Raw genomic sequence first — 13,349 nt, 5'->3', positions numbered from 1 at the left:
TAGAAATAGATATATTAGATAATAGATATGAGATAGATGCAAGATTTGGAAATAGATACCATATATACTCAAGTATAAGCCAGCCTGTATATAAGCCGAGGCACCTAATTTTACCACAAAAACTGGGAAAACGTTTTGACTCGAGTATAAGCCGAGGATGGGAAATGCAGCCACTACTGCTCAATTTCAAAATAAAAATAGATACCAATAAAATTACATTAATTGAAGCCTCAGGCGGTTCAATGTTGTTTAATATTTACATAAAACTGTAATTTAAGACTGCCCAACTCTGATAAAACCATTATTCTAGCCTCCTTCAATGTAAATGTGCTTACATATCCTTCCAATCACAATAAAGAGAGCAAAATAATAAATGTAATAATAACAATGATAAATAGTGTAAAATAATAAATGTAATAATAGAGAATAAAATAATAAATGTAATAAAAATAATAGAGTAAAATAATAAATGTGATAATAATAGAGTAAAATAATAAATGTGATAATAATAATAGAGTAAAATAATAAATGTCATAAAAATAATAATAAATAGAGTAATAAAATAAATATAATAAAAATAATACTAGTAACAGAGTAAAATAATGAATAATCTTGGCTCAAGTATAAGCCGAGGGGGGCTTTTTCAGCCTAAAAAAGGAGCTGAAAAACTAGGCTTATACTCGAGTATATACAGTAAGTTAGATACTGTTGGGGCTCAGCAGGATGCTGCGGATTCTGATGATTCTGAGGATGAGATATTCACTGAGTCTGTGTTTGTTCCTCAGGTTGAACCATAGATAGAAATGCAGGCCATAGATCACAGAGACATGCCAACAGCTGCAGAAGAAACAGAGGATGTTTATCTTGAGAATCAGTTTCTTGGACCTTCCCAGCCTTCAAAAGATGGGGAGTTACTTCCTGATAAAAGATTAGGTCTCTGCATGGAGAGAGCTAAGGAAAGGTTAATGAGAAGGGCGGAAAGAATTCGTGAGAAACAGTCCTTGAAACACAGGTGCAAAAAAAGTTCATCTCATGTTTGTTGGGTCAGGTTTGAGCTTAAATTCGGTGCTGTTTCCCGGGGCTCTTCAGAGCAGACAACCTTGCTTTAACTTCACGTTTATGTCTGGCTCTCAAGTTTGCCTATGTTTCTATATGGATTTTTGCTTTGCTTAAGTTCTTATTTTCATGCTATGAATTATTGTCTATGGCAGTGTTTCTCAACCTTCCTAATGCCGCAACCCCTTAATACAGTTCCTCATGTGGCGACCCCCAACAATAAAATTATTTTCATTGCTACTTCAAAACTTTTTAAGACTGTAATTTTGCTATTGTTATGAAACGTAATGTAAATATCTGATATGCAGGATGTATTTTCAGTCACTGGACCAAATTTGGCACAAACACCCTATACGCCCTAATTTGAATACTGGTGGGGTTGGGAGGATTGATTTTGTCATTTGGGAGTTGTAGTTGCTGGAATTAATAGTTAACCTACAATCAAAGAGCATTCTGAGCTCCACCAATGATGCAATTGAATCAAACTTGGCTCACAGAACTCCCATGACCATCAGAAAATACTGGAAAGGTTTGGTGGGCATTGACCTTGAGTTTTAGAGTTGTAGTTCACCTACATCCAAAGAGCACTATGAACCCAAACAATGATAGATCTGGACCAAACTTGGCACAAACACTCAATATGCCCAAATGTGAACACTGATGGGGTTCGGGGAAAATAGATCTTGACATTTGGGAGTTGTAGTTGCTGGGATTTATAGTTCACCTACAATCAAAGAGCACTATGAACCCAAACAATGATAGATCTGGATCAAACTTGGCACAAACACTCAATATGTCCAAATGTGAACACTGGTGGAGTTCGGGGGAAATAGATCTTGACATTTGGGAGTTGTAGTTGCTGGGATTCATAGTTCACCTACAATCAAAGAGCATTCTGAACCCCACCAATGATAGAATTGGGCCAAACTTCCCACACAGAACCCCCATGCCTTGGACTCGCTTCCATGAACCTCCCTCCAGCCTCACACACTCTCCCTCGCCCACACATGTGCAACACACTGCTATGTGCCGAGCATGCCTGCTCTCCCTTCCCCCGCTTGGAGTCTCAGAAACAGCCCTCCCCTAGGCTGAGAACCGGTTGAGAGGCCAGCCAATCACAGTGGAGGAGGGCTTTTGGTAGGTGGATTCGCCATCTCTTTTCAAAAAGGAAGAGAAGGACAGGTGGAGAGATCTTCAGCCTTCTCTGCCAAAGGTATTCCTAAGACCATCAGAAATATGTTTTCTGATGGTCTTAGGTGACCCCTCTGAAAGCTCCTTGTGACCCCCCAGGGGTCCCGACTCCCAGCTTGAGAAACACTGGTCTATGCCGAAATTTGATTTTCAGGTACCTTGTTATTTTAGGTTTTCATGTACCTAATTCTTGGATTTCCTGTATCTGGATATCTTGGATTTTCATGGACATTACCATTTTGGACTATTGATCTTTGTATTCTGGACTATGATTCTGATTTCTATGATTCTATGTGAGAGCCGTTCAGCAGTGGTACTCTCTGTCCTGGAGTGTGGTGGAGGCTTCTTCTTTGGAGGCTTTCAAACAGAGGCGAGATGGCCATCTGTCGGGGGTGCTTTGAATACGTTTTTCCTGCTTCTTGGCAGGGGGTTGGACAGGATGGCCCATGAGGTCTCTTCCAACACTATGATTCTATGATCCTATGACTATTGCTATTTTATAGCACCTTTTTCTACTGCCTTTTCCCCTTTTGTAAAAAAAAATAAATCTGTAGTTAGCAGCTACTGGACTCTGTTTGATGCTAGATGAAAAGGTGTTCCTGACCTAGTGTGCGACAGATACTAGACAGAGATAAGATAGATGCAAGATATCAAGAGATAGATAAACAGATAGATAAGATAACTAGAAATGAATAGATAGCTGAGATAGATATGAGATATAAAAATAGAGAGAAAGATAGATACTAGAAACAGACAGATATGAGATAAAGAGATATAGAAAGATCGATAAGATAGATGTGAGATATAGAGATAGATAGATAAACAAGGTAAGTAGAGAAGAAAGATGGAAGGATAGATTAGGTAAATATGAGATACAGAAATAGAAAGATAGATACTATAGATAAGATAGATATGAAAAAATAGATCAATAAACAGGCAGATAGATAAACAAGATAACTAGAGAAGCAAGATGGATATATATCTCTCCCTATGAACCAACGAGGAGTATAGATCATCTGGGGAGGCCCTGCTCTCGGTCCTGCCTCCTTCGCAGATGCGATTGATCGGAACGAGAGACGGGACCTTCTCAGCGGTGGCCCTTTGGCTATGGAATGCCCTCCTTAGAGATATCAGATCGGCCCCCTCGTTCCTAACATTTTGAAAAAAAGTGAAAACCTGACTTTTTGAGCAAGCACTTGCAAATGCAGTGTAACAGGCTAATTTAGATCCACGGAATGATTGAACGATGCGACTGGAAAATGATTTTAATAATGAGACGCCGAGGACGTGTGTTTTTATTGTTTCTACGGTTTTTATATGGCTTAGATTATATGTTAATGTTTTTAACTATATTTTATGTTGTTGGGGGCATTGATTGCCGACTGTAAACCACCTTGAGTCGCCTTTGGGCTGAGAAAGGCGGTATATAAATATGGCAAATAAATAGATAGATAGATAGATAGATAGATACTAGATATAGATAAGATAGATACGAGATATAGAGATAGATATAGATAAACAGATAGGTAAGATAACTAGATAAGAAAGATGGACAGATCAATAGATAGATATTATAGAATGAAATGATAAATACTATAGTAGATACTATAGAAAGAGATAGATTCGGGACATAGATGATAAATGGATAGTGTGCTATCGCGTGCTGGGCCTGTGACAATGTCTGTTTATAGGATGTGCTTTCTGTATGCCCAACGGGACGCCGGGGTGCCTCAGTTAAAGGGTCCCACAGGTTTCCCAAAACAAAGTTCTGTAGAGGCTCAAAATAAGTCCAACAAAGTTCTTTATTAAGGCTTAAATCTTCGAACAAATGAATAAAATGCCATATAATCTTGAAAAACCGGTAGCTTTCTCAATCTGCCGACAAGGGACAGGCAACTGCTTGACAAACTGTTCCTATCTTCTTTAGGGAAACCTTCCGATCCCTCCTTGGGCAAACTTTCTTAACCCTGCTGGCATAAGGCCCCAACTCCCGGCTCCAAGCTGCGTTATGGATAGCCCGAGTGGTCCCTTACCAGGCAATGGTTGCTGCAGATCTGCCAAGCTGGTGTCCTTTTAGTTTCTCCACGAAGGCTGTGGAACTATAACTTTACTCTCCAGCAAAGCTGTAGAGGTTTTCCTTTTTCCCAGCAAAGGCTGGCTGTAGATCTATATCTTTGGCCCCGGCAGAGCTGTAAGATCTATTTCTTTAACCCCGGCAGAGCTGTAAGAAGCAAAGCTTTTTACAGGTGGGTTAGAGAAAAAGCCCACACGTCCTACTGTAGGGCTCCAAACTGTGAGACCGAACTGAAAGTCCCCTTTTCCCTCCAAAACCTGGGGAATGGGGCGGATCTAAAGGCTCTAATGATGATTGATAGGTTGTTGGCCCTTTGATTGCAACCTGGGGAAATCTACCCAATTGCAAAAAAAAAAAAAAAAAAAAAGCTTGAATAGATTCATGCAAACTAACAGTGCAAGAAAAAGAAATTAAAATCTCCTGGCAAAGCTGTGCCAGCACAGATAGGTAGCTAGTGAGATAGATATACAGATAGATAAGATAGAGAGATAGATAGATAATCGATTGGCTTGGAGGCTTATGAATGGTGTAATGTTTGGCTCTGAGCTTAGAAAAGTTACTTTTTCTTAGGCATTTCAGGGAGGATGACAGAAGCCATGCTGGGGAAGGGATTCTGCAAGCTCTGCTCCCTGCAAAAAGTAACTATTCTCCTTTCCCTCCCTCTAGCCCTTCGGTCATTGCGGCGAGTGGTTTTGCAACCCTGGCGTTCCTCTTTGCTGTGGTCTATCTTCCAAGCCACTCACAGGATCCACTTTACTACGGTAGGATTCAAACGAGCCTTAGGCTTAAAAAAAAGGTTCACAAGAGATGAAAGCAACCCGAAGCTGATTCTAAATAGATAAGATAGATAGGTAGATTTGTTACTAGAGATAGATAGATAGATAGATAGATAGATAGATAGATACCGGAAAAAGAAAATATAGATACTGGAGAAAGAGATGATAGATATAGTGATAGATAGATAAATAGATTAGATACTAGAGATAGAAAGATGAATGGATGGGTAAGATCGTTATTGTCTGAATCTGGCATTGAATTATTGCCATAGTTTGTAAACCACCCTGAGTCCCCCTTCAGGGGTGAGAAGGGTGGGGTATAAGTACAGTAAATAATAATAAAATAATAAAAATATATGCTATAGAAAGAGATAGGTAGATAAATAGATAGACAGACAGATAGATAGACAAAGATAGATATGAGACATAGAAATAGATAGATGGTAGATACTATAGAAAGAGAGGCGGAAGAGGCACTGCTCTCGGTCCCACCCCCATCTCAGGTACGGCTGGTGGGAATGAGAGAGAGCGCTTTCTCCGTGTTCGTCCTCCTCCTCTGGAACTCCCTCCCTAAAGAAATAAAGCTGCCCCCTCCCTCATCTCCTTCAAAACACAATTAAAGGTTCATCTTTTCTCATTAGCATACGGAGAGGAGGAGGATTAGGCATTGCGAGATTGTTGTCGGCGGCCTTGGCCATTGTAAGCCGCATCAAGTCCTTCGGGAGATTTTGCGGGGTATAAATAAAGTTAATAATAATAATAATAATAATAATAATAACTACCAGACCTCTGGTTGAGAATTATTTCATATTCGGGCTTCTCTAGTCTATATTAACCCAGTTACCATCACTGGTCATACAACCACTCTGGCCACAAAAGCAACCTACACCATTTTGTAAAACGATAGTTGACTTTTGTAAATTAATGTGAATGTTTTATGTTCAGATTTTACATCATTGTATAATTGTTTCATTATGATTGGTTTAATTTATTGATGTTAGTTTCTAATGTTTTAATATGTGGGGTTTTTCTGGGGCAATTATGTTGGTACATGTTTGCTTTATGGAGGCATTGAATGTTTGCTGTTGTATGACGAACCACATCTCCCACTATAGACCAACTCAGACACTGTGGTCATCGGAGGAGGCCCTCCTCTCAGTCCCACCCCCATCCCAAGCACGGTTGGTGGGAACGAGAGAAAGGGCGTTCGCCGTGGCCACCTCTGGAACTCCTTTCCTAAGGAGTTAAGGATGGCCTCCTCCCTCTGCACCTTCAAGAAACAGCTGAAGATCTACCTTTGCCCACTGGCTTATGAGTAGTAGTAGTAGTAGTAGTAGTTCAGCGTTTCTCAACCTGGGGGTCGGGACTCCTGGGCGGGGTCACGAGGGGGTGTCAGAGGGGTAATCAACGACCATCAGAAAACAAATTATTTTCTGTTGGTCATGGAGGTTCTGTGTGGGAAGTCTGGTCCAATTCTATCATTGGTGGGGTTCAGAATGCTCTTTGATTGTTGGTGAACTATAAATCCCAGCAACTACAACTCCCAAATGTCAAGGTCTATTTTCCCCAAACTCCACCAGTGTTCACATTTGGGCATATTGGGTATCTGTGCCAAGCTTGGTCCAGATCCATCATTGTTTGAGTCGACAGTGCTCTCAGGATATAGGTGAACTACAACTCCAAAACTCAAGGTCAATGCCCACCAAACCCTTCCAGTATTTTCTATTAGTCATCGGAGTTCTGTGTGCCAAGTTTGGTTCAATTTCATCATTGGCGTAGTTCAGAATGCTCTTTGATTGTAGGTTAACTATAAATCCCAACTACAACTCCCAAATGACAAAAATCAACCCCCCCCAACCCTACCAGTATTAGGAAGGTTGAGAACCACTGTAGTAGTTGGTAATGCTACAATTATACCTGTGATTAATAACTACCATCCACATCTGTGTCCTGTTTGCCCCACCAGCTAATAGATATCTTGAGCAATTATCACTCTACTTGCCCCCAAGGAACTGGGAAATTGATGCTTCTATTCAATGTTTGATGTTTTGTCTTATGTCTCACAGGCTGCTTTTTTAAAATTTAATTTTAGTTGTTCAGTCATAATTTGTTTTTATATGATGGGTTGCCAAATTTCATTACTATGGGTGTATTGTTGTTGTGTTCAGGCATTGAATGTTTGCCTATAATGTTTGGAATCCGCCCTGAGTCCCTCCAGGGAGATAGGGCAGAATACAAATAAATTGTTATTATTATTATTATTATTATTATTATTATTATTATTATTATGTTGGAATCTGCCCTGAGTCCCTTCGGGGAGATAGAGCATAATAATAATAATAATAATAATAATAATAATAATAATGGGTTGTTGTAGGTTTTTTCAGGCTATATGGCCATGTTCTAGAGGTATTCTCTCCTGACGTTTCACCTGCATCTATGGCAAGCATCCTCAGATTAAACTGCCAGCTGCAGTAAATCTTGTCAATCGAAATGTTGACATTTCGAAGCCCTGTTCAGGGTGAACTCCTGGCTTTTAACCCAGCTTACGCCTTCCTAGTGGTTCGAAAGCGAAATGTGAGTAGATAAATAGGTATCGCTTAAAAGTGGGGAAGTATTTTACGGCACTCATAAGGAAATGCCAGAAAAATGACAGCAATTTGACAAAGCAGGGAGTTTACGAACAAAGTTCTTCTGCAGGGAGATGGAGCAACAATGCCTCCCCCCCCCCCCCCATGACCAGAACCGAGCACAAGCCTCCGAGATGCCGAAGATGGGAAAAGATTATATAGACCTCTTTCTATGTACAACTGTCTGTCTTGTTAGTGTATAAAATGGCATTGAATGTTTGCCGCAGATGTATGTTCGGTGATCTGCTCTGAGTCCCCTTTGGGGTAAGAAATGTGTAAATATTGTAAATAGATAGATAGATAGAGAGATGGATAATATAGATTAGATGCTAGCGATGGATAGATGCTTTAGAGATAGATAGATAGATAGATATGGATAGATACTAGAGACAGATATATACAATAGAGATATAGGTACGATAGAGAGATACTGGAGATACAAGACACAGAAACAGATAGATAGAGAGAGAGAGATAGTAGGCTTGTGCATTTGATGCAGAAATAGTCTTGATTCAGATCTAGTTCAGATGTTTAGCACTTTTGAAGTGAGTTCCAACATGCCTTTTGCTGACAGCCCCCCCCCCCCCCCCCCCATATTAAAAATTTGAATTAAAAGGAGCCTTTGATTCTTAAGCTTCGGATATGTTTGGATGTAGCCTTGACGGAGCTAAAATTCACAGGGCAACCAAGCTCTGCTGAGAGGCAAAGCCAAACCTGTTGGCATGCCTCTCCAGCCAATCAGGGCTGACAGAGGAGGGAGGGGAAGGCAGAGTCGAAGATTGCTAAAAAAAGGTTTTTATAAAAACTTTGAAGATTTGTCAAAAATCCATGGATAAGTCAAAGTTATGATATTTGGTGAGCCCCACCTACTTTTGAATACAGTTTAGAACCATTTTTATTGCACATGCCTAATAGATAGATAGAGATAGATAGATAGATTATAAATAGATAGATGATAGATACTGGAGATAGATAAGAGATACTATGAAAAGTAATAACTAGAAATAGAAATAGAAAGATGGATAGATAAGATATGCTATAGAAATAGAGATAGATAGATAGATAGAGATAGAGATACGAAAGAAATACCCGCATATAAGACGACTGGGCGTATAAGACGACCTCCAACTTTTCCAGTTAAAATATAGAGTTTGGGATACACTTGCCGTATAAGACTACCCCTCTTCCAATGCACACCAAATAAAAATTTTTAAAGCATCAGATTTGATTTCAATATGGTAATTTTCCTATGACTGTACCTCCTTCTCTGCCTCTCAGATCTCGCACATGCGCACCCGCACCGCTTCACTGCAGTCTTCAGGAGTGAGATCTGAGAGGCAGAGGAGGAGGTACGGCAATAGGATACAAGGGTGGGTCAGACAGGTAAAAGAGGTGTGTTTTTCTGGGCCCAGAGCCACTCTATCTCTTTTTTCCATACGCCGGGCGCCCCAGACACCTGCAGCTTGCTCCGCTCTTCACTTACACCTTCCCGGTGAGGCGCCCCTTCATCCCACCAGCAGGACCGCATTAAGTCCACGAATCCTGATGAATGGATTTTCTTCTACCATAGTTGTACAGCATCACTCTTAATTTATTATTTATTTATTTATTTACAGCTTTTATTTATTTACACATATATGGCAAACATTCACTACCTCTGAGGATGCTTGCCATAGATGCAGGCGAAACGTCAGGAGAGAATGCTTCTAGACCATGGCCATATAGCCCGAAAAACCCTAAAACAACCCAATGCCAATTTTGACATACAACATATACAGACATAGACAGAGGCTATTTAACTTTTTTTTTCTGGCTGCCAGGGGAGCTGTCGCTTTCATGCTTTTTGCTGGAGTGCTTGCTGGAGTCATTTTTATGGCCTCATAAATTAGTTAATTTAGCCTCCCCACACTTTAAGGTGGTACCTAATTTTCCTACTTGACAGATGCAACTGTCTTTCGGGTTGCAAAGGTCAACAACAGGCTACACAATTGGTTGGAAACCCACTCCAACCCGGGATGGCTTCGAACTCATGACCTTTTGGTCAGAGTGATCTTACTGCAGCTGACACTCAGCCAGCTGCGCCACAATCCCGGTGCTTAATGCTTTCATAAAGTCCCGGTGCTTAGTGCTTTCATACAGTCGCTACATACGGCAGGGATGCGGCCACTGCCATTTTTGAGCTCCCCCCACAATATGCTGCAGCCACAAATTCTCCAATCCGGATTGAAAGTTTCAGCACCTGCTCTATAAGATGACTCCCATCGTATAAGACTGCTCCTGAATATAAGAAGACTCCCATGCATAAGGCTACTCCAGTGTATAAGACAACTCTCGCGTATAAGACTACTCCCTCGTATAAGACGACCCCTGACTTTTGAGAAGATTTTCTTGGGTTAAAAAGTAGTCTTATATGCCAGAATATACGGTAGATGGATAGATAGATAGCAGGGTTTGATAGGTTCATTTCGAAGAACCTAAAAGTCGTAAAAAAAACTTCCGACTTTTGCCTTCCGAAGCAGTTTTGAACCATGCGAGAAAGGTGGGAGGGGCAAATCCGAAATTGAACCACTTGCCTTTTCCCCCTCCCCCCCCCCCTCCGAAATATTCCATAATGTTCGGATTTCTCCCAAGGTTATTTTATTCCTTCCTTCTCCGGTTTTGCCCATCTTCTTGTCCCTCTCACTCGGCTTGAGCCTTTCGAGGGAGAAGAAGAGGGGGGGAACTGGAGAAGGAAGGAATTAACTTCTCCGCTTTTCCCTTGTGGCTGGTGGCCTGAGTCGCAGCGGGGAAGGCCTGCCTACTGCTGCTTGCGTGGCTCCATAGACCAGGGAGGCAGGTAGGCGCATGGGCCGGGAGGAGCAGCTGCACAAGCGCTCCGAGTCACGGGAGGGCAGAGCCAAAGGAACACCCCCGAGAAGTGAGAAGTGAGGGAGCACTGTACTATGATTTCTTTTCTCCACCAATTTAACACAGTTTGTGCCACACAAACAAAGTTTCTGGAGTGGAACAACTACTTTCAAAGTAAAGACCACCCAATGAAACAGGAAATAACATTTTCAAGCCATTAACAAAATGATTCAGAAGTCTCGGAAGTTTCGAAATTTTTTGAATTTTTTTCCTGTGAAGATCGGAATTGACTTTAGAATCGAACCACCATCGGAAACAAGTTTTGAACCATTTTTTTGGATCAACCAAGTCTAATAGATAGAGATAGATAAACTGGCAGGTGGATAAGTGATACTATAGAAAGAGATGATCGATATGCAGAGGCGGCCCTAGGTAATTTTCAACGGTAAGCAAACAGTATTTTGGCGCCCCCCCCCCCCCCAACCAAACATTGATATATATTTTCTGTTCATCGTGGGAGTTCTGTGTGATATATTTGGTTCAATTCCATCATTGGTGGAGTTCAGAATGCTCTTTGATTGTAGGTGAACTATACATCCCAGTAACTACACTTGCCGCACTTGCTCCCTTGCCTGACCCACTTTGGGTCCGGAGGCGTGCCTGAAGACCCCGGCGTGTGCACCAAAAGTCACCTCTTCTCCTGACTTTCTCCTCAGCCATTGGGACCAAGAGAGAGAGAGAGAGAGAGGTGGAGATGCCCACCTTTCCTGAAGGTAGGCGCAAAAACAAAGGAGGGAGCGGAGGTGGGAGATACCTCCAGCCGGAGGGGCTCTCTCTCTCTCTCTCTCTTGGTCCCAATGGCTGAAGAGAAAGTCAGGAGAAGAGGTGACTTTTGGTGCGCACGCTGGGGGCTTCAGACACGCCTCCGGACCCGGAGTGGGCCAGGCACGGCGGCTCTGCCCCTTGGCCCACCCATGGATTGGGGAGAGGAGAGGAGGCGGGTGGAGCGCCGGGGGATCGGGAAAGGGAGCCGGTTATGGGGAAGGGATCAAACGTGGATAACGACTGAGTGCCGGCTCTGCTAGTGCACCCTGTGGCCGGGTGGAGCAGGAACGAGAGGGGCTAGGCGAGGCTCAAGGGCCCAGCCCCTTTGGGAAGAGGATCACCCAGCAGCGAGGCAAGAAAGCAGAGGCTCCCCCTGGACTGCTAGGGTTGTTGTGAGCTGAGGGGGCGCTCCTCAAGTGGCAGTCAAGGGGCATTTACAGAGGCGCCTCTGCGCCCCTGGCAAAAAAAAGTGTTCTGCGACCGCTTACTTCGCGTAATGGACAAGCCGCCCCTGTCGATGTGAGATAGAAATAGATAGAAAAGATAGATTAGATAGTAGAGATGGAAAGATGGCTTTCTGTCTTACTTTGCTTTCTCACTTCTTTCAGTATTTATGGTTTTCTCCTTCTCTTCGGGGGTTGACGCCATCATCGCCTTGGAGGAAGACAGGTTCATGGACAACTTTATAGGATTCTACATGAGAGAGGTTCGTGTCAGTGTTTTTTGGGGAGGACTACAACTCCCGTGTGCCATTAAGAACTCCCTTAAAAGTAAAACAAGAGTTGGAAAGGACCCCAAGAGGCCATCTAGTCAACCCCTTCAGAAGACACGATCCAAGCCCTCCCGACAAAAGCCCATCTCTCCTCCTCCTTCTCCAAATGCTGAAGCTTCAACGCTTTCCAGTGTCTTTTCCTTTCTTTTTAAAGGGCGAGCCGTACCTTACCACCGCTTATGGAATTATGATTTGCTACTGGGACGCCATCATCCATTACGGCCTTTATATCTCTATGATCATAGCCATCCATAAAAGGTATGACTTTGTTATGGATATCTATCTATCCATCTGTCTATCTAATTACATTATAATTTATAATATTATACTGTAATACAATATAATAATAATAATAATATGATATTATAATTATATATTTTATATTACATGTAATATTACTAATATAATGGTATAGTATAATGTAGTAATATATAATACTGATATTGTACTATGCTGATTATATATATATATATATATATATATATATATATATATATATATATCCATATCTTGTAAGCTGCTCTGAGGTGGGGTGAGAAGGGCGGCATATAAATGTCATAAATAAATAAATAAATAAATAAATAATCTATCTATCAGAAAGTATGTATGTACGACTCCTATACGGCTTGATGGATGTGGACCAGATATGGCTACACATACCTTTTATGACCTAACTTAAAATACTGGTAGGATTTCAACTTAAAAATTAAAATGAAGAAATGGGCATGTATGTGTGCAGCACTCAGAAGCAACCACAAGAGGGTGGTATAGAGATAGAAAGGATAAGCTACTAGTCTAGATATATCTGTATGCACTGCTCAGATCCAGACACAAGGCAGTATATAGATAGAAAGGATAAATGACTCGTCTAGATATATATGTATGCAGTGCTCAGATGCAGCCACAAGAGGGATATATATGGATTAGCTTCTAGCCTCAGATATATATGTATGTAGTGCTCACCAGACTGGGCAACTTGGAAGGCACTGAACAGACTGTGCTCTGGCACCACGAGATGCAGAGCCAACCTCAAGAAATGGGGCCACAAAGTGGAATCCACGACATGTGAGTGTGGAGAAGAGCAACCCACAGACCACCTGCTGCAATGCACCCTGAGCCCTGCCACATGCACAATGGAGGACCTCCTTGCAGAAACACCAGAAGCACTCCAAGTGGCC

General features: G+C 41.8%; 1 protein-coding gene across 1 annotated transcript in view; it reads left to right on the top strand.

Annotated features, from left to right (window-relative positions):
* Positions 1-13,349, top strand: part of TM6SF2 (transmembrane 6 superfamily member 2) — a 38,658-nt gene that overhangs the window by 15,957 nt on the left and 9,352 nt on the right. Inside the window, exons 2-4 of the mRNA XM_060785171.2 lie at positions 4,988-5,082; positions 12,008-12,105; positions 12,326-12,429. Coding sequence (XP_060641154.2) covers positions 4,988-5,082; positions 12,008-12,105; positions 12,326-12,429 — 297 coding nt within the window. The remainder of the gene's footprint in view (positions 1-4,987; positions 5,083-12,007; positions 12,106-12,325; positions 12,430-13,349) is intronic.

The sequence above is a fragment of the Anolis sagrei genome, chromosome X, assembly GCF_037176765.1.
Source record: "Anolis sagrei isolate rAnoSag1 chromosome X, rAnoSag1.mat, whole genome shotgun sequence".
In the NCBI taxonomy this organism is placed as follows: domain Eukaryota; kingdom Metazoa; phylum Chordata; class Lepidosauria; order Squamata; family Dactyloidae; genus Anolis; species Anolis sagrei.
This window is presented reverse-complemented; position numbering and strand designations above follow the sequence as displayed.